At 46.3% G+C, this 18,361-nt stretch overlaps 1 protein-coding gene across 1 annotated transcript in view; it reads left to right on the top strand.

The window, feature by feature from the left end:
- Positions 1–18,053, top strand: part of LOC135383744 (uncharacterized) — a 99,151-nt gene extending 81,098 nt beyond the window's left edge. The window contains exons 12-14 of the mRNA XM_064613084.1: positions 11,216–11,377; positions 11,503–11,622; positions 17,575–18,053. Coding sequence (XP_064469154.1) covers positions 11,216–11,377; positions 11,503–11,622; positions 17,575–17,724 — 432 coding nt within the window. The 3' untranslated portion in view covers positions 17,725–18,053. The remainder of the gene's footprint in view (positions 1–11,215; positions 11,378–11,502; positions 11,623–17,574) is intronic.
- Positions 18,054–18,361: the final 308 nt, after the last annotated feature.

Raw genomic sequence — 18,361 nt, 5'->3', positions numbered from 1 at the left:
ATACACCGGCGTGCATTTTGCGAGCTGCGGATATATGCATCGAGATATATAATTCGCAGCTTCCTACTTGTTGTATTCTTACGATATTCTAAGACTCAATCGCGGAGTGAACGCCTTCCTGCATTTATGCTGATTTGTACCTTGTGCTTTGTACGGATTTGAATGGTTCCGTAAATGTTACTCTCATTGCCCAAACTTTTGTTCCCAGGATCCCACATGCAGGTTCACATACCGTCACCAGCGCAATGCAGTACCTCACAAACTCGTCCCAGAGCGCCTCCAACGCTGATAACGCAGTAATGTAGTGTCTCCTGCGTTACTGTACACTCATATTCCTCAAGGTTGTGTGCGTTTTATGTAATACTGTATTGCCATTTGCGCTCGCCTCTGCAACACGAATGTGGAATAAATTTTTTTCTGCTGCAATTCTCCATTTCGTTGGGTGTGTTCAGCTTAGCAAACATAGGTCAGTTGTTTTGACTCGCTAGCTTCCTCGCACTTTTATGCATTGCTTCTCACTTAGAAGATAGTTCTTTTTTCCACATACATGGTAAAGCGACCATGGTTTCTCCTCACATCAGAATCGCACTTGTGCACAATGTGTCACCTCTCGACAGACTTCTGTTTTTGTAATATACATATGTTCAAGGTCTCCTTTTCTGCTGGTTCATTTTGGTACCTTGGTGTGTTCTGTAAATGTCTGTCGATATCCCACGCACAGGGTGTTTGTTTTTATTCGCATCACACCAGCGCTCATTTGACAGGTGGGTTATGTTAATTTTCGCAAATTAACCCATCCGTAGTTACAAACATTTCCGACATTTCCTGACGCATGTGTTTGTAATTACGGATCGACTAATTAGCAAAAATTCACATAACCCACCTGCCAAATGAGCGCTACTCTGTTGCGAATAAAAATGAACATCCTGTATAAAAAGCCGCACGTTGGCGTAACCTTTACGGGCAGGTGCTGGATTGAAGGCCGTAACCTCTAATTAGTGGGTTTCCTTGTAACTTTTATAAAAGGGGTCGCTCAGAGGGTACCTGGTAGCTTCTGAAATAGATGGTAAAATATTGCGATTTTTTACCCTTTACTAAAGGGTACGGAGTTAAGAGTGTATTGGACAAGTCCGTACATACCTCGTTACGTCCAGCCCTATTTCTGGCCATGTCGCAACACGACATAACTTTTAACTAAGTGTTCCTGGCGGTGGTGTAACCTGCCAGGGCCGAGTCAAGAAAATAGCGCGCGAAACGCAATTTACGTGGCATGAGATATGTTTCTGAACAGGACGCCATCCTCGCCAAGTAGCTAAGAGTAGTGCCGTGCGTCAGGCGTTCCGGTGTCCGAGCGAGTGTCTCAAAGGTTAGCTGAGCAAGTCTCGACGTCGAGACTTGCACTGCGAGCCATTGAGACACTCTTTGAGCGTCTAGGATCTGCTTTGTCCCAGACTTGTACAGTAACTTCAGTAGAGTATTTAAGTTACGTATCTTATCGTGTACTTTTGCGAGCAACTTGGTATCGGGCATAAGCTTTCAAAGGTCAGTGTTTAGTAATCTAGCTTTAGTGATATTTTTTCAATAACTTCTACTCATTTTCCAAATTCCTTTGAAGATACTCTTCTGCGTGACACGGAGGTCCCGGCAATGCGCTTTGTGCTGTCGATATGCTTTAACGTCTGAAATATTCGGGATGTCCATGGCCCTCTTGGGAAGAGGGTAGCGTGCAACACCTCGGGTCTGGGAGCATGTATGAGGCGATGTGTTGCCCTGAAGGGTATGTGGGTAAATGATGCAGACCCTATCAGGAGGATAGAAAACCCGTAGCGAGAAGGGGCACGTAAAATATTAACTCTCTATGAAGTTAGAGCAACACTAAGGAGAAAAAACGGCAGTAGTTGTTCGTTTGTTTGGAAGAAGCACAAACAATATAAACGACAGTAAATTCTGTCATTTTTGTTGTGCGTTCATTCGCATCTGTAAGAGCGCCTGTTCGTTACTGGGGTAATGTGCTTAAAACAACCGGGCGGGGCTATCTGATAGTAATTTTGAAATGCAGCTGTTCCCGAGAGCTAGTAACGTTTTTTGGTAATGCCATTTTCAACTTCAGGCTCTTCGTATTTTTTAGAGCAAATTCCAAACTAAATACCCAATCTTGAAATGTATTTAAGGTAGAGTCACGAAATACATTGAAGAATATTTAATATTCTACCTTAAATACATTTCAAGATTGGGTATTTAGTATTCTACTCAGTTAAATTTTTTGTACGCTACTCAGTAACGGCACTTAAATACTTTATGTAAGTATCTTGTACAAGCCTGCTTTCTCCTCACCGTCATGCCCCAGGACGAAGCCACTCGCCCTGTGCCATTTTTGCTGCTGCCAGGAGCTGAGTAGGCTCCGAAGGCTCCTCGGTGCCTTCTTCTCTCCCCCTTCCGGTAGAGGCGTGTCACAGCACGTCTGTCACTAAGTTGGTAGAGCCGGGCCTGATATCTTCAGGGTTCACCTGGCAACTGGCAAGACTTCCAGATGAGTTGTGGGGCCGCTGCAAGTTTGGAGTAAAAAAAAAAAGCCAGTAGCCTGTCTGGACGGTGATCTCACTGCCGTCTAGGTAGAGATCAAACTTCTTGAAAGCGAAGATGATCGCCCGGCACAGCTGCTTGACGCAAGCAATAATTACGTTCTGCTGGATTGAGCGTGCGACTTGCGAAAACCTCCGGGAGAGCGTCATGTTCCTGCAAGTGAACTGCGCGAACGCCATAATCACTTGCATCTATATTTGCACAACAAATGGCAGATGTTGCCTGCTCCAATCAGCGATCGCATGGAAAAAAGCTCGAAAGGACCGTTCCTGTTCTCCCAAATGCCACCGCGTGTAGCTGCGCGACTACTAGCTAAGTGGCTGCGCTAGCTCAGCACTATTGAACCAGAACCATAACCACAACCTGAACCATACCTCAGAAACGCTGCAAGGCTTTGACGTTACCGGGAACCGGAAACTCCATGATCGCCTTCAGTTTGTCGTCGCTAGGCCTGATGGAACTTCCGTCCACCACGACACGAGAAGGCTGATCCTAGGTGATGCCAGCTGGGCGTTGTGGAAATTCTTGCAAGTACAACTGACAGGTGATACAAGTGTTCCTGAAAATTTATGGAAAGCTATAACGCGATTAATTTACGTTGTTTCGAGATCATACATCTCCAAATGCGGTGTACATCAACCGCGGGACATTGGCCGGTGGGTTGGACAGATTGAAAGGCATCCGTACAACTCGAACCAACCCATATGACAGGTAAAGATTGTCTTCGCGACATCCTGCGCGGCCATTTGGATCTGCAAGAACCCCCTTGCTAACGTCGAGCTTTGAAAACACAGTAGCATTGCCCAGGGAGTTCTTGACTGATATGGACTGACATGGTTCAAGTGCTCGGCGGGATGACTCCGCACTGTAAGGAGTACGGCGGTGCCCGTCCAGTACTTCTGCAGGCCGGTGCTGCCGTGCGGTTTTAACGCCAATACTTGAGCCCTGCTAGAAGGTAGGCTTGAAAGTACGAGTCTCTTGCAGAATAACCTGAAGGCTATCGAAGCGATGGGCTCGAAGACAGGGCCGAAAGCAAGGGCGGCACTGACGGATAGCCCGTGCTTCCCCGGTCCACTTCTGCATCAGCAGGCTCAGCACTGGTGTATAGCTCCTGTAGGGCCCGAACGAATCCTGCAAACCTCTCAAAAGGATGTTGAGTTCGGTTACGCAGTTCTTCCGGGGCATGGTGTTCTTAATCCGGCGAAAGAAGTTCGTTCTTAAAGGGAGACTTCGGAAAAATTTAAAAAAAATTAGGTGAACCTCATACCGAGCACGAACCACCCCCTGGGTACCGAATACAGCCTTTGCGTTCATTTTGTGCGAGTAATTAATTGGTAAATAGTGACTGCAGCAAACCAAAGCCGAATTGCGGAGAGCAGAAACCAGAACTGCTTACTGCGGCGGTTCGTCTGGATACCATGTCGTCGATACCGTGCCGTCACCAAAATAAAGCGGACACATCGTTCCCTTCGTGTAGATACCTTTCCGCAACCGCTCCTGCAACATATTGAAATTGGACTGCCCATTATGATGTCGATTCCGACGGGATAGAAACCAATAAGCTTTAGAAAAAGGTTTTCTTTCAAAACACGAGCAGGACAAAAGAAGCAGTGCCGGTAAATGTCGCCGGGAAATGCCAGGCGATGTCCCAGTGTTGTTTTCATTGACCTCTCGCTTTACAAAGCCGGCACGCCCGCTTCATAATAAATTTCTTTGAATAAAATCGCAGTTTTGGAGAGAGATATTTCGTGCACATGTTCTTGACAGCTGAAAGGTTACAGATATGCAACTACCTTTGTGGTGGTTTTGTAGCGAAGTCCTGAAAGGATGCAAACCTCAGTTGCAGCGTGAAGCCAGCAAGCGGCGTCTCCGACCAAGGCGATAAGCAGGTCACAGCTTCGTCCGAGATTCCCACGCCGGCCTGATACTGATAGGCGGTGAGGTCATGGGGACTCGGACCGACTTCCGATCGAACCGAATCCAATCATTAAAAGTTAGAGACCGGTACGTTTAGTCGCGGGGGCGCTTGTGACTGCGGCAGCGACGCTCATCAGGCGCCAAGGTGTTACCAGGCCAGTAACGAGACTAGCTTGAAAAGAGTAGACGACTGGGCAGGTTGGTACAATGAATCATTATGAGCGCTCTTTGAGGCTGGGACAGAAAAACGAAGAGCAGAACCACTAGCGCAACTTTCAACAATTTAATAGACTGACAAGCATAGCTCCGTCAAGAACAAGTTCCGAAGGACAAGCACAGCGGAGCGCAGCTCCGTCATCCATGACATGAGTTCCTCACGGTGGAGTCCGACTGCGGCACTGTAGATTCAGGAGTCGTCCTTTGCGGTGGCGAAAGCACTGCATGTACCGTGTTTCATTTCGTCATCTTCTGCTGCTGACATAGACTCAGCAGCTCCATCGTCAACGATTATCGTGCGGAAGAAACTTCATTGGGCTCGCGAGCGGGGTGGAATCGAAGACTCGGCATCACGACGTCCAGTTTGTTCAGAGCTTTCAAATCTCTCTCGATGCAGTTGATTTCTTTCAAGTGACTATATCGGCGTGTTGTGCGCAGTTCATGTGTGCTTTGTCAATTCTACCTTTTCCTGAAAGAAACCACTCGAAAATTCGCATTGTAACCGCATTAGTAATAAACGCGAAATGGTTACACTTTATTATTTTTATTTTTTTGCTGTCATAGTGCCACTTCTTTTTTATTCATCTTAGTTCACTGTTGCACGCGAAAAGAAGGCGAGCCCCGCTACACTTGAAATAACGGGAAATATAACTTTATAATTTCCGCAAACGGTCTAACATTCCACTTGAAAGAAGAACAGCAAAAAAGAAAAAAGAAGGAAAAAAGAGAACGAATCGAAAGAAACGACATACTAAACGGTTAACAACACCGTCGTTGCGCGCTTATCACATTGTATACTGATTTAAGGGACCGAAAAGTGAATATAAACCTATCGAAACTTTATGTTCAGCGAAAAGCTTGAACCTTCAAAAGTTCGAATATCAAAGAACTCCGCTGAAGTCGCTGTAGTTTTTCTGTAATCGAATTTTCCATGTCCAGGGACCTAGTAGGAAACCATGCAGTCTGTCAACAATTGCGTGACCCCGCGCCATCTGTCGAGGACGCATGTAATAAGCGCACATCCGGGCGCTAATCCGGCGAAAACGAAAATGGCAGTGGGCATTTGTGACCACTTTCTACGTCGAGAATGTCGAGCCTCTTGAACATGAGTGCGCTGGAATTCCGCATTCGAGAACTGTCGCTCACACAGAACTGTTGTTCGTGCGTTAGCGTGCTGGAAAGTGTGTTCTTCGCAGCAGAAGATTCCTCGTCCAGAGATCAATCGGAGTCACATTCGTCCTCAGCAGTAGCTCACCGTGCCGTGAACATGGACTGCTTTGTGAAATTTCCATGTATCAGGGAGAAACACTTGTGTAAGCCGAAACAAGCGCTGTTTTTTCGTCGTGCAGGTGCTCATGTGTGAAATGCAGACCGACGGATACTACGAATGAATACTACGGTTTCTGCTGCCGAGAGGTAGAGAATGCGTGTGAAAAGCAGACAGACGATTGCATCAGAACTAACGAATATTTCGAAATACTGTGCCTTGACACCGAAGTACTGCAAGTGTCTTTTACATACATCCGAGAAACCGAAGAGCATGGAAACATACACGGCAGCGCCGTGTGGTCTTTACGCGCTACTTGAACGGCAAACTGGACGGAAAACCCTTATTTCTGCAGGAAATTCCGTTATACCACTTGTCGGCCATCCACAAGAAGGATATGGGGTGCTCCGAGAAAATACAATAGAAAGTACTCCAGTGGATCTCGATCTGCGTCATGCATGCTATTAGGGATGCCTTCCCATCAGTGCGCTGACCTGTAGAAATGTTGTCAGCATATTTTCATTTCTTGTTTGCTGCAAGTTTTTCTCATTGCTTTTTATTTGCTGTCACAGCATATTATAATTACTAGTTTGTTCCTGGAGGGTCAAATCACATGTTGGCATAGATGTATTTGTAGGTTATGCTCATGTCTCAATTGTATATGTGAGGAGTAAGCAAGATAATTTTCATCAGTGTCATTCAGCTGAACTGTGTTCATAACCTTTTAGTATCTTTTTTAGTGACCACGTTTCCAAATGTCAACTAATAATTGAACCAAGATTGGGATTTAACACTTAATTAACTCTGTTTTGCTAAACGGAGTACTTGTAACTGATTCATTATCACATCGCCAACTAACATTTGTAATGAAGGACTTGAGGGCTGACTTCAAGTATTATTAACCCTTGATTTGGGTTCAAAGTTAACCATGCACCATTGGTGTGCATAGTACTCCAAAATGGCTAAATAATTTATTGCATAAGTTCTCTGTTACTGTAATTGAGATGTACTTTTGTAAAGTACTTTTGACAGCCCTGCAAATTGAAACTGGCTTCAGTGTACATTACAAATGCATCGTAACATTTAATTGAAATATAATATAAGAACAGAAGCAACATTTTGTCACAACTCAAACAATATCTTTCTTTTTTATTGTCCAGGGATTTAGGAAACAGAGTAGGACTTCCTGCCCTCTGATGTTTTGACGTACTTGATAGAGTTGTAAAACCTGCAACAAAATAAACAAGAGAAGTATAGACAGTTTTGTCTTTCCCTTTTGAATTTAACAAGCTAGTTATATTTTACCATTTGTTCACTTTTGTATTTTCTGTTGGTGAAAAGATTACAGGAACAATAATCCTGCAGATCGAACAATGACCTGTCATCTTGATGAAGATCAGAACATTTCTTCAGGTATGCTAAGTGAGGCAAAAGAAATGTACAATGAAGGTTGTACAAAAACAGCAAATCTCCGTCGACTAAAACTTTCTATATGTGGATGTTACCACATCGTGTAGTTTCCATCCAAAAGTAAGACTAGGCAAGGGTGTTTTGTAGGTTGTTGGCATGTTGATGTGCTATACCGTTACAGCACATCAATATTGATAGAGGGGCAAACACAGTAGACAGCGTGATGGCTGCAAACTCAAGTGAAGATTTATTCAACAGAACAAGAAACCGAAAGCATGAGTATAGAGAAAGGCAGCGCCATGCAGTGTATGGTCAACCACATAATCTCTCAGAAGGTAGGATCGGAAAAGCAATAAAGAGAAATGACAGTTGTATCCTAGATAGGGGAACTCTGCGAATTTAGGACCAATATGATGTGGTAACCTTGCATGGCTCACTGCAGCTCTGACACACATTGAACAATTCCAGTAGTGGGGCTTCAAAGACAACGAACGTTTGCTGTTTCACTGGGCATTCAAGTGTAGAGGATGCATCTCTAGAAAATTAATTAGCGTCCCTTAGTCAAAGTCATAACTACATATCAACAGGAAGTATTCTTGTACCCTTCAAACAAGCTAGTAGTTCTGATCGGTTTCTTCTCCCCTTATTGACGTCATACTAATGTTCTGCACCTGTCCAAAGACTAAAAAAAATGTCACAATGTCTGCAACACGTAGCAAATCTAGTGCTTCCATCTGTGGACTTTGCATACCTGCTTTCAGCTATTTCTGTCATGTCAACTTGAGTGCCTGGATCACACACACACGAAGCAGTCTTGCGCCACTTCAACACTGGAAGGCCCCTAAAATTAAATTTGTTGATGTTGACAATGTTGAGTACGGGACAAGTAGGATAACATAAGTGAAATGGAATACGTCGTCGCTATATTATAATTTATACATGTGTGACGCCTGTACATACCTATAGGCGTTGTGTTGAACTCGTCACCTCGGTGAAGCAAAATCACTGGGTACTGAGCATCAGTGTGCTTCGGACGTCTTCGCAATTCGCCTTCTACGGCATCTTCGTAGTCATCGGCAGCAAAATGAGAACAGCACACACGACACGACTGCCACATCTAATAACCGAGAGTTTCGAACCACATCCGCTTTCGCGCACTCTCCTGTTGAATCTTGTGGTAGAAAACGCCCGCCGCCGATGGTGAACGAACATGATTTTTGCATTCCCGAACACCAAAACTACGAGAGAACCTACGTGTGTCGTCTTCTGTGCCCGTGTCTCTCGGTCTTCTTCATGGATCTATACCAGCTAGCCTGCACCCTTTCCCTTGTTTCGAAAACTACACCAGGCATATGTAGGTCTCTCGAATAATTGACCACAACAACCACGAACATGTCATTCACTTCTCTTAGCGCGACCAACAGGACAACACGACCACCCACGAAGCAAACAATAAACGCGGTAACACAGACGGCCTTGCAGATGGCGCGGCGGATCGTAGCTCGTAGCGGCGAAGTAGCTGAATGCTTTATTAACGTAAAAGCTATGGAAGTGAGCGTCAGTTTTAAAATGGCGTTTAGCTGTAAGATAATGTGCGTCAGCTTTGTTTTCTACAAAATTAACTCTCACGTGGTAAGGGTTGACCAATCCCTGGGAGCCCTGGACCTGAAACCCAAGTTGCTCTTTTTCACCGTTCGCTGGCAGCACCGTCGATGTTCCGGCAATCTTCAAAATATTTATACGTAAAAATTATGCCGAATTGAGAAGTAATGCTTTCTGCATCTTATCAAACAACGATGTTGTGCACGACAGTGGGCAAAAATATGGGGGTTATTTTTCACTTTTCGGTCCACTTAAACCACGACCTGAGAGTGCACAGAGCGTCGAGGGTGGTGTCCCCCTGTTCGGAGCGAACTTTTGTGCAAATACCGGCTGTCGAGCTGAAGGTCCATTCAGCTTCTGCGCTAGGAGAAACGACAGACAGCAAGTATCTGTACGCACATGTAGGCAGCGTTCCTCTGCCACCTCCAGCTATAAAAAGTGCCATTTCTTTACGAAGGAGTGATTCTGTGCCTGATGGACTAGGGGTGTTTGATTTTCCTGTCATATTTGTTCTCACGAAATCCTGGGATTTTCCGGAAGAAATCCCGGGACTTCGGGAAGTTAAAAATCGGTCGGGATCCCTGGATATCCCGATTGACAACCCTAGTAACCATGGTGGTCCTGTTACCCTGGGAGGGGCAACCGCAACAACCGGGACATTTTGCACTAGCGTGTCGTCCGAGCGGGACTGGAGGTCCGCAGGACCCCTGGACGTTGCTGGACAGGATCCCACAAAGGAAATGTAACGGCATCATCAATAGCATTTCCAATGGAATAAAAAAAAATGTCGCAAGACGGTTACGGTTTTGCAAAACAAATTACAGACTATTTCTCTATCAAAACGTCACTATCACTAACTATGAACAGTTCAAGAACGCACTCGCCAATTACTTGTGTTTGTAACATTGTTTTTCTTTTTTATCTTACCATTGTTGATGTTATTATTATTACCGCGCATGTGTTGCTGTGTTACTACTACTACACACTGTTTCAATTCGCCGACATGTATCTTTCATTTATCTTTCACTTGTATATACATAGTGTTTCCTCCCTCATGTAACGCCCACTGGGCCCTTGAGGTATCATCATAAATAAATAAATAAAATTGCTTGGTCCCTGGCCAAATCCAGCCCACCAACGCTCTACCGTCAAAGCTCTTTTGACCTTTTTAGACACCACCGGTGTTCGATCCTTATTGTGAAGGGGCTCATTATTTCATTCTCCACATTACCACCACCACTGGGGTAGTGTATCGCCCCTGGCGATGAAACTCCACATTCACCATCCCAAAATAAAGTTGTTGTTGTACTGTAGAGTGGCGTGTGATGCCTTGTGATCTGTGAAGTGAATGGTGATGTGGTCGATACTCTTGACGAGGTCTCGGTTTTGGAAGGCCAAATCAATGCAGGTCTTTCTCCGGGCTGTTTGGTGGCCAGTTCCGACATCGCTTCTTGTAGACCGGAATGAATATCACGGTCTTTACGTCGACGTTAAAGTCCCCCAACAGCACTATCGGCGACGGCATATGAACTGCTAAGGCGTAGGCGAGGTATGTTATAATACGCGGAACTGTTGCGGTGTGGGCAAAGTAGGGGGCCACAACGATGGGTCCACAATCAAACTGCACCGCACACACGTCTTCGCAGTGTCCAAAGAGGTTTAGGGGTGAAGCGTTGACGCCATCTCGCATCTCGCAGTTGAAAATCAGCAGAGCTTTCCACCCGGCCTTGCGCTTTCCGGCCGCAAAGCGTGGGCCTCAACAGGACCTGGTATCTCCATGGCGTCTGAAGCAGAATCAAGGGTCTAAAAGCTTCAGAAGTACCTTTAGGACAGAGTGTTAATGGACTGGACCTGGCCCTGAACCAAGCAATTTTTGACGTAGCAAGAGGGCAAGAATACAGCTGGTTAGAGACACTGAAAGTGTGGATCAGGAAGCTTGATAGTGCGGGCAATGAAGACGGATGTCCTCCAGATCACCGCAGTGACAGTATATATAGGATAGTCAGCCTGTCGCAAACGGTAACGCCACTGATGCATTGACATATAACTCCGGGGTTCTCAAGCTGTCTCAAGCTGGCGCTCTTAAACATAGAATATAGCAGGGAAAGGAAAACAATGTTAATATGACCTAAACGACGGTAATGTTATGAGGAAGTAATTCGGATAAAAGGAACGGTGAACCACAATAGCAACTATAGCTATGTGTTTATCCAAATCCAGGTACATGTGATCAACGAGCTCCTTCAGCTTGACGCTAAAATTGCACTCAAGCTACTTCCCACGGTGTCCACGCTCGGGAAGAAATACACCCTCGCCGACGCTTCCAAAACCGACATAGGCGAGCTCGTCACGGGAAGCACAAGCTTCATAGCCCTGAGTGAGGTAAGCAGCCGCTTTTCAAACATCAACTTCGAACGCATCATGCAAATGAGTAGCATATAGGAACATGCTATGGGGTGTCGGTCAAGCCATCACCGGAATCATGCTGCTCTGAATGTGTCTCGTAGATTTGTCCCCACTGGGCAGACTGGGATCCGAAATTCGATCCGTCAACTAAATGTGAATACGGATTTAACAACCAAGGGGAATGGATCGGCTTCGAAGGGAACCACAGCATAGTATTCAAGGTACGTCGCGTTTGGTATATTGCAGTACCGTACACGTGCGGAGTAGTGTGGCATCATTGTTGATCATATCGCCGCTTTGGATCCTTTGCACGGCTTGCTTAAAGTGCCACTGCGGACTAAAACTTGTGTCTTCAGAATTATACCAATGATGTTATGTCAATGATGCTATACCAAGTTATGTCAATGAAATCTTCGTGTCTCACTTTACATTCCTTTATAATATTTTATCTCTACATAAGGCGAAAGGAGAAAATTGATTTTTATTCTTGATATTTGTGACGTCACGCTATGCTATGAATCGCCCAGCTCTCACCCACCTGTCAACATTGTTGTCCTTCGCGTCTTCCGGGTCTGCTTCCGAGCCACACCAACGTCGACGAGCTGGCCATTTTGCGCCGCAGAACCGGGAGATGGTGGGGTCCCACGGAAGGGAGACACCGCGTCGTTGCTAGGAGACGAACGCTCTCTCCAGAACATGACATCACTGCAATTTGTGTGCAACAGATTACGTCACCTCCTCCTGGCATCATCGAAACTTGTGGAGGCTCAGTAGATCTTCAAAAATCTGTAGAAACGCAGAACTTTCGCGAACAGGACTTGTTTCGCGTATAGAATCTCAGAGGTACCCTCTTTTCATGGACTAAATAAAATAAAAGTCAATTTCCGTGACCGTATTGGTACTTTAACAATGCAATGCTATACAATGTACCCCGTGTAACCTCGCCCTTTTGTGTGAACCAGACCAGACTCATTAACATACAGTGTATGCTATGTGTAGTGACATAGCTTTCAGGACCATCTAGACGGTTGTACCTGTCGACGACGGTGCACCTGTCAAGCCTATTATTGTGTTTTCTTGAGTAAATTAAGGGGTAGTCCCTCTCCAAATATCTGTTTCCACGGATTATATATTTCATGATTTGCTCGATCCCTGCTTCATTTTTGCCCACGCAAGCTCTAAGTTTATGGCTGTTAAACGTCATTCGAATCCATACTGTCTGAAATTCCCGCGCAAGGAGACGTGTGCGCGACGTCAAGACTGGGAATGTGGGCGTGGAGAATCATTTGCGTCCCGCTGCTGAGAATACGTGGAGACAAGGTGTGGGAGAGCATGCTGACGCGTCACGAAAAGGTCGTGCGAGCCGATGGGCTGAGTCTCTGACGTCCCCGTAGGTGCGGCCACTGCCCGCTGTCATGGCAAAATTCCAATGACTCTAGAAATATGTCGATATGGAGCCAAAGGGCTCGCAGGAGAGCTGATTGGGGTCATACGTTCCTGCTAGACATAGTTACTCCAATTATGGTAGCGTATAGCGTAGGGAGCGTACTTTCCCTTTTTGCGTGAAGGATGAATTGATGTGTTGCAACACGAGACATATGCGATGTGTTGTGTTTGACCTTGTATGTTCAATTGCCTCATCCATTACAACCTGACATAAGCAACACAAGAGCTGTGCCCCACGGTCCCTAGACTCCGGGCTGAACTGAGACAAATGACGTTACGGTGAAGTACACCTCAGGCCGGCCCACCGCTGTCGCATGGCCTTTATTTTCCGAGGTGGAGCTGGTATCTTTGATGGGTCCATATAATCGACGAACACAGGAAGGGACGTTCATTGTTTTGTGGAGTGGTCTACACGCGTAGTGGTGGTCAACGGATTTACCGACAGAGTCAGGCCCGCACGTGTACTAACTAGACCCGGTCTTTGTAACTTACATCAGACGAAACACGTAAAAGGGGTGGGAAGTAATAGCAATACTATTCCTGTGCTACTTTGGAGCATTTCCGTTATATATTATGATATAAACAACGAGAATTGGCCGAGGCTAACTGCAATTAGGGAGGACTCAGACACGTAAGCCTCGGTTGCAAGCATTTTCCCCTGAGTTGATCGAATGAAGTTGCTTCAATACATTATGATACCCATTCCCTGAATGTATTTGCATCTGTACTGTAAGGAGTTCGATCCTTATTGTGAAGGGGCTCACTATTTCATTCCCCGCATCACCACCAGCAATGGGGTGGAGTATCGCCCCCGGCGCGATGAGCCTCCCAAGTCATCATACCGCAATAAAGTTGTTGTTTTGCATCTGTACAATACACAGAAATAAATTATTGGAAGTATTATAATAATCTCGTTCGACCAACGGAGTATGTCCGGTATACTTCATCCATAATTTTCTGTGTCCTAAAAGCGTTTGGCCGCAGACAAACCCTGCAGTGTGCCTCCCTCATATCGCCCCGTTCAATAACGCTGATTTTTTGGCTTGTTGGTGTAACATATTGAAGAAACAGAGTACGAAGAAACGCGACACGGACGGAGTTGGCAGGACAAAGCATCCTCATGTCCTTCAGCGGTTACTTGATGCTGTCCTTCGTTCTCTAGGTCACTGTCCATAGGGATGAGTCGCCCCATACTGAAGGCTTTTGTTGTCCGAGACTGCCCTCCTCTTATAGACAGCCGCATCATGGACGGTCGCACAATTTTGAAGTCCCGTTTTTTGTAACCCGGACTAAGCTAAATCAAGACTCCGCCACACGTCACAGTGACAGCCAAGTGTCAAACGTGCTCGAAATTCATCAGCGCTCTTCTCATTTGTCAGCATTCTTCATAGCGTGTTACAAGAATGCTGGCAAATGGGAAAAGCGCTGATGAATTTCGAGCACGTTCGACACTTTGCTCTCACAGTGGCGGAGTCTTGATTTAGCTCAGTCCCGAAGTCAAAAAGTGGGCGTCCAACAAAATGCAGCCGCTTGCACATGATAGGAGTATGACTGCCTGAATAAGTAGTACACAAAATTGTGTATATTTCTGCCTTTTCTTTCTCGATAACCCGCGGGTTAAGTATCAATGTATTGCAAGCATTACACGTGTAATATACAGAAATACTGTTACCAGGGTGGATTACAGCACTCAGAAGCGTAGTACGTATTACTCATTGTTAGTATAATAGGGTAAGGTGGTCTATGTTAAAGACAGTTGAACTATTTTGTTAATAGCAGTCAGAATAATCCCCTAAATTGTACCATAATTCGTTAACTGAATCACTAAACCTTTGAGAAAGGATCCACAAATTACTGTGGTGCTAAACCGGATATTTATTTCGTACGAGCCAAAAATGACAGGTTACATATTTTCATCAACTTAGCCCACCATATGTGTAAGTTGAGGACATCAAAAAATGAATGCCGGGTTTAAATTTTGTTTTCTGTTTGGGTCCGCCGTGACGGTCAGCCACGAGTAGTGCACATGGAAACACAGGGCAGTGACAGAGCATCATAACGGTGGGGTCATATTTTATTAGCCGAGGAGCAGAAATGAGCAAATTAGAAGTCAATGCTCGCGAAAGTTACAGATGGGACAAAAAAATGACCCCTCTTACCTCGATCACATCTGCAAAACATCGTCTCACGTCTTTCTAAAAAGCCCCGTGCAGAACGTCATCACGTTACTTCAAAGTCCAGGCAACGACTGTGCTCACACTGGTGTCACAGACGAGAAAAAAATATTGCTAAGAAAATGCCACGCGGAAAACACAAACTGTCCTCAACTTGCCCCCGTCTTCAAGTAGCCCCACTTTACCTTATTGATTTCCTGCAAGTATTGTGTTTCTGTATAAAAATACTTGTATCAGTATTACTGCCCACCTCCGACATCTTGTAAGGTAGGCAGTTTACCTATGGATTGTCGTTCCAGTGCGATAACCACAACGCTGGCATCTGCTTCTTGACGCCTTTCCATCATGTTTACTTGATCCCACTGCCTCGTCCTTGCGTTGTATGTGTGTGTGTGTGTGTAACAGAGTGAGAAAAAAATCACTGTACCCTTTGGCGCACTGCCAAACGCGTACGAAATGCGACAGTATTGACGGCTTTGGCAGTATTGCAGCAGACGAAGGTGCCTGCGCTGTGAGGGCCAGCTGTCAGTTGGCGACGCCCGACGCGACGTCGTGAGCGGGCGGCGGAAATAGACGCGCATTTCCGGCGTTGGGAGAGGAGAGACGTCGAGCCAAAAGAATTGCCATGCCAAACTTCTTTCACGAGGTACGCGAGAGTTGCGGAGAACGATATACTGGCGACCAATAAGGTGACACAGAAAGGCCACGCTTCCTGATTTTTCGTCTGCTTGGGCGACAGAATGCCACTGTGATGGGAACATGAAAATCGTGCGCTCTGACTGGGAGGCGGAATCCGCTTCTACTTCCGCCGCCCGCTCACCATGTCGCGTCGGGCGACGCCAAGTGAGAGCTAGCCATGACCGTACATGATTTGCCTGAGGCGCAGCGGCAAACACGACCATAAGTTGCCATAGGCGTCTTGCCGCGGAAACACGGGTTTCGCATTCAAACGCGTTCAGCTCTTGTTAAAGTCGCTGTAGTCTTTGGTGCACATTTCTGAACATCTGGCCGTGTGTGATGCTGGCCGCTTTGTCGCACGCCGGTTCCTGGCATTATCGGCCACACGCCGCTTACGTTTCTTATTTTCGGCCAACGCGTCTGCCTCTCCCGCAGCAACGGCGGCACATCTGCGAACTCTACGTATACTTGTGCGAATGCCCTGCAGCACATCGTTTATTCGCGGCACACAACGTGTTGCCAGACGTGTACGCATGCAGACACTGAGCGATCAGCGGCATGGCCAAGGGGGTAAAAACCTCCTCCCGTTGGTGATAGCCTAGGTCGTGCGGAAGATTAGCAAGTGCTGTCTAAGGTTTTCCCAGGGTGTTCCGGCAGACTTTCCAGATGAATGTCGGCACAGTTTCCCCTGAAGTCGACCCAGCATGCACATCAACCTCCTGTCCCCCACTACTTCCTATAGTCTTCTCTCTATTTGTCCACGTCTGTGCGCCGCTCATAGAAACAGTTGCTTCGTGGCGCTAACACAGAATCAAATAGAAGCACACATTAGCACGTCGGAAGCGCTACACGGGAACTCTACTATAAAGGAGGCTGTCGAATCCTAGATCAGCAACATGTCAGCCACATCCGAGGAATCAGGCGCTTGGCGTATCCTACTTGCACTTTCGGAACCGTTATCGCGAGTACCTTCCGATCTGCTAAGCCTCTTCTAATCTTTCTAATACCCCAAACGCACTGACGCACGGTCCACATCGGGCGCAATCGTGATTAGACAGCGATTGTGATCGCCCTCTGGTGCGGACAAAGCGAGTCTCGGCGACAGAGATCAACAACGCAGACACTTGTCCCTCGTTCGCGAACATGATTACACACTTCAAAGAGAGTTGGCGCAGACGCCCAGTGGCTTCCTTTCACCCTCACCTTCTCGCTACTCGCACTGCCAGTTCCCAGTTGGCAAGATGGCGGTGATGGCAGCGACCCATACGAAGAAAACAACGTGGACAAACGCTGAAATAGCGTTTGGATTAATGAGAATTTCTTTTATGTAGACATCCTGGAACAATATTTTCTTTTCATTTGGAACATCAATGGGTACTGTGTAAAGCTCTCGCAGACGGCGCAGCGTGTTCAGAGGGATTGCGCAGACAAGGATTGCGGGCAGATCCAGATTGTGTGCGACAGTCCCTATTGAATCGTTGCTGCGATAAAGAAACAAGCGAGGGGGTGCAGCGTGACGCGACGCGGACACCGAGCGTGTCCCGTTAGTTGAATGGCGCCCCTTGGTAAGTCGTCGGAAAGGAGTAGCAAGTCCGCTTGTCTAGGCTGACCTCTCCTTAAATTTCCCATAATGAAAGAAAGAAAGAAAGCAGGTCCAAGCGCAATGTAGTGGTTAGCGCGCTGGACCACCAATCGAGAGGTGCGTCGTTGCTTTGTCGACGACTGTCATGTTTCAATTGTTCATGTTCTTCGCCACATAAAGGCTTGTGTTCATCTGTCTGTGTGTTTCAGTCTCAGAACAGTTTCTTTGCATCAAGGTAGACTTTGATAATTTACACACTCCGCCTGAAATTTAGGTTGCTTGATTCGTTTCAGACGGAGCTAATCAAGAAGAGAAATTTCTACGGCATCGCAGTCATGGACATCGAGATGGACGACAGCGGCTACTGCAACAGCAGCGTCAAAAATTACCTCCTCAACACGGTCCACAACGAACTTCACGGCACCGCGAAACATTTGCACTAGTTCCCGTTATCGATTATTATATTGCTATTAGGATAACCCTTTCTCTCTATTTGAACGCATTGTACTCTGTTGAAATAGACGGCGGCATATATGAAACATGCAGCACGGCTCGGTTTGAAAAAAAAAAAAGAAAAACGATATAATATTGAGAGAGATGAAGGTGTGTGTGTGTGTGTGTGTGTCTACCGTGAAAAAACACCTTCTGCCGTAAATAAAGAAATCGCGAGCAACTATTACTTCCGTTATGAGCATGCCTTGTTGTGAATTTCCTTTTGTTATTCATTCTTCGTTTACCAGCGGCATAGCCGAATGGGCTAAGGCATCCGCTCGTTGGCGGTAGCCAAGGTCTTGCTGAAGACTGGGAGGTGGTGGGTTCGAATCCTACCACCGGCTGTGCTCTCTGAGGTTTTCCCTGGGTTTTCCGAAGTCTTTCCAGGCGAATGTCGGCACAGTTCCCCCTGAAGTCGGCCCAGGACGCATACTAATCCCCCACTCCTTCCTGCTGTCCTCTCTCCGTCTGTCCAAGTCTGACGCTGCTCATAGCCACAGTACACAATCCGAAATCAAAAAAAAAAAAAAAAAATTCCTCGTTTGTTCGAGACACAATGTCGTTCGGTCGTGGTGCGTTTGCTCAACC

Source organism: Ornithodoros turicata, chromosome 2 (genome assembly GCF_037126465.1).
Source record: "Ornithodoros turicata isolate Travis chromosome 2, ASM3712646v1, whole genome shotgun sequence".
NCBI classification, from domain to species: Eukaryota; Metazoa; Arthropoda; class Arachnida; order Ixodida; family Argasidae; genus Ornithodoros; species Ornithodoros turicata.
The sequence above is the reverse complement of the archived record's forward strand: the minus strand, read 5'-3'. Positions and strand labels throughout refer to the sequence as shown.